The sequence below is a fragment of the Parus major genome, unplaced genomic scaffold (genome assembly GCF_001522545.3).
Source record: "Parus major isolate Abel unplaced genomic scaffold, Parus_major1.1 Scaffold378, whole genome shotgun sequence".
NCBI classification, from domain to species: Eukaryota; Metazoa; Chordata; class Aves; order Passeriformes; family Paridae; genus Parus; species Parus major.
In genome coordinates, this window is record NW_015379299.1 from 5,811 (window position 1) to 7,030 (window position 1,220).

Below are 1,220 nucleotides of genomic sequence, written 5' to 3' on the forward strand. Positions count from 1 at the left end.
CCCCCCGGGCCCCCCCGGCCCCCCAGCGCTGCCAGCCCAACCACCGAGGTGAGGGGGGGTCCCGTGGGGTGCCCCCGCCTTTGGGGGGTCCGGGGAGCCCCTCTCACGTCCCCCCCCCCCTTTGTGCAGGGTCCGGGAACGAGTCCGAGAGCAACGACGAGTCCATCCCGGAGCTGGAGGAGCCCGAGGGCTCGGAGCTGCCCCCCGCCCAGCCCCAGGTGGGGTTTTGGGGGGCCGGGGGTGGCGGGGACCCCCGGGCCGTGGGGACCCCGCTGACCCCGGCTCTCGGCAGGTGCCCCACGGCCTGGGCCCCGGAGAGGAACCGCTCAGCAAGGCCAAGCAGAGCCGCAGCGAGAAGAAGGCCCGGAAGGTGGGGGGGGGTCCCTGGGGGAGCCCCTCAGGGTTGGGGTCCCTGCGCCAGGGTTTGGGGAGGGGGCGGCTGCTGGCTCTGGGATGGGGCTGGGCTGAGGACGGCACCCCCATCCCCGTGGGCTCTGGGGGGCTGTGGGGGGCCGTGTGACCCCCGCGGGCGGGGGCTCACTCCGTGCCCCCCCAGGCCATGTCCAAGCTGGGGCTGCGGCAGATCCACGGCGTCACCCGCATCACCATCCGCAAATCCAAGAACATCCTCTTCGTCATCTCCAAACCCGACGTCTTCAAGAGCCCCGCCTCCGACATCTACATCGTGTTCGGGGAGGCCAAGGTGGGCTCGGGGGGCTCCGGGGGGGGCTCCTGGCGCGGGGGGGGGCCCGTGTGACCCCCGGTTCCCCGCAGATCGAGGACCTGTCCCAGCAAGTGCACAAAGCGGCGGCCGAGAAGTTCAAGGTGCCCCTGGAGCACTCGGCGCTGGTCAGCGACGCCGCGCCTGCCCTGGCCATCAAGGAGGAGAGCGAGGAGGAGGAGGAGGTGAGGCTGGGGGGGCTCCCGGGACCCCCAGAGGACCCCCGGGGGATGCCGAGCTGGGGGTGACCGGGGTTTTGTGGCGGGGAGGGGGCACAGGGAATCTCTCTGGTGTCGTTCGGGGCTGGGTGCGTGCCCGGGGGGGGTCTCACGGCGCTGTGCCCCCCACCCAGGTGGACGAGACGGGGCTGGAGGTGAGGGACATCGAGCTGGTGATGGCCCAGGCCAACGTGTCCCGGCCCAAAGCCGTGCGCGCCCTGCGGCACAACAACAACGACATCGTCAACGCCATCATGGTGAGTGGGGGGCTGTGAGCCCCC

At 72.7% G+C, this 1,220-nt stretch overlaps 1 protein-coding gene across 1 annotated transcript in view; it reads left to right on the plus strand.

The window, feature by feature from the left end:
- The window catches only part of NACAD (NAC alpha domain containing), a gene marked incomplete at its 5' end in the record, with an annotated part of 4,806 nt that extends 3,592 nt beyond the window's left edge, over positions 1-1,214 (plus strand). Inside the window, 6 exons of the mRNA XM_015616221.1 lie at positions 4-48; positions 130-218; positions 293-370; positions 557-703; positions 775-906; positions 1,074-1,214. Of these exons, the coding sequence (XP_015471707.1) occupies positions 4-48; positions 130-218; positions 293-370; positions 557-703; positions 775-906; positions 1,074-1,214 (632 nt within the window). The remainder of the gene's footprint in view (positions 1-3; positions 49-129; positions 219-292; positions 371-556; positions 704-774; positions 907-1,073) is intronic.
- Positions 1,215-1,220: the final 6 nt, after the last annotated feature.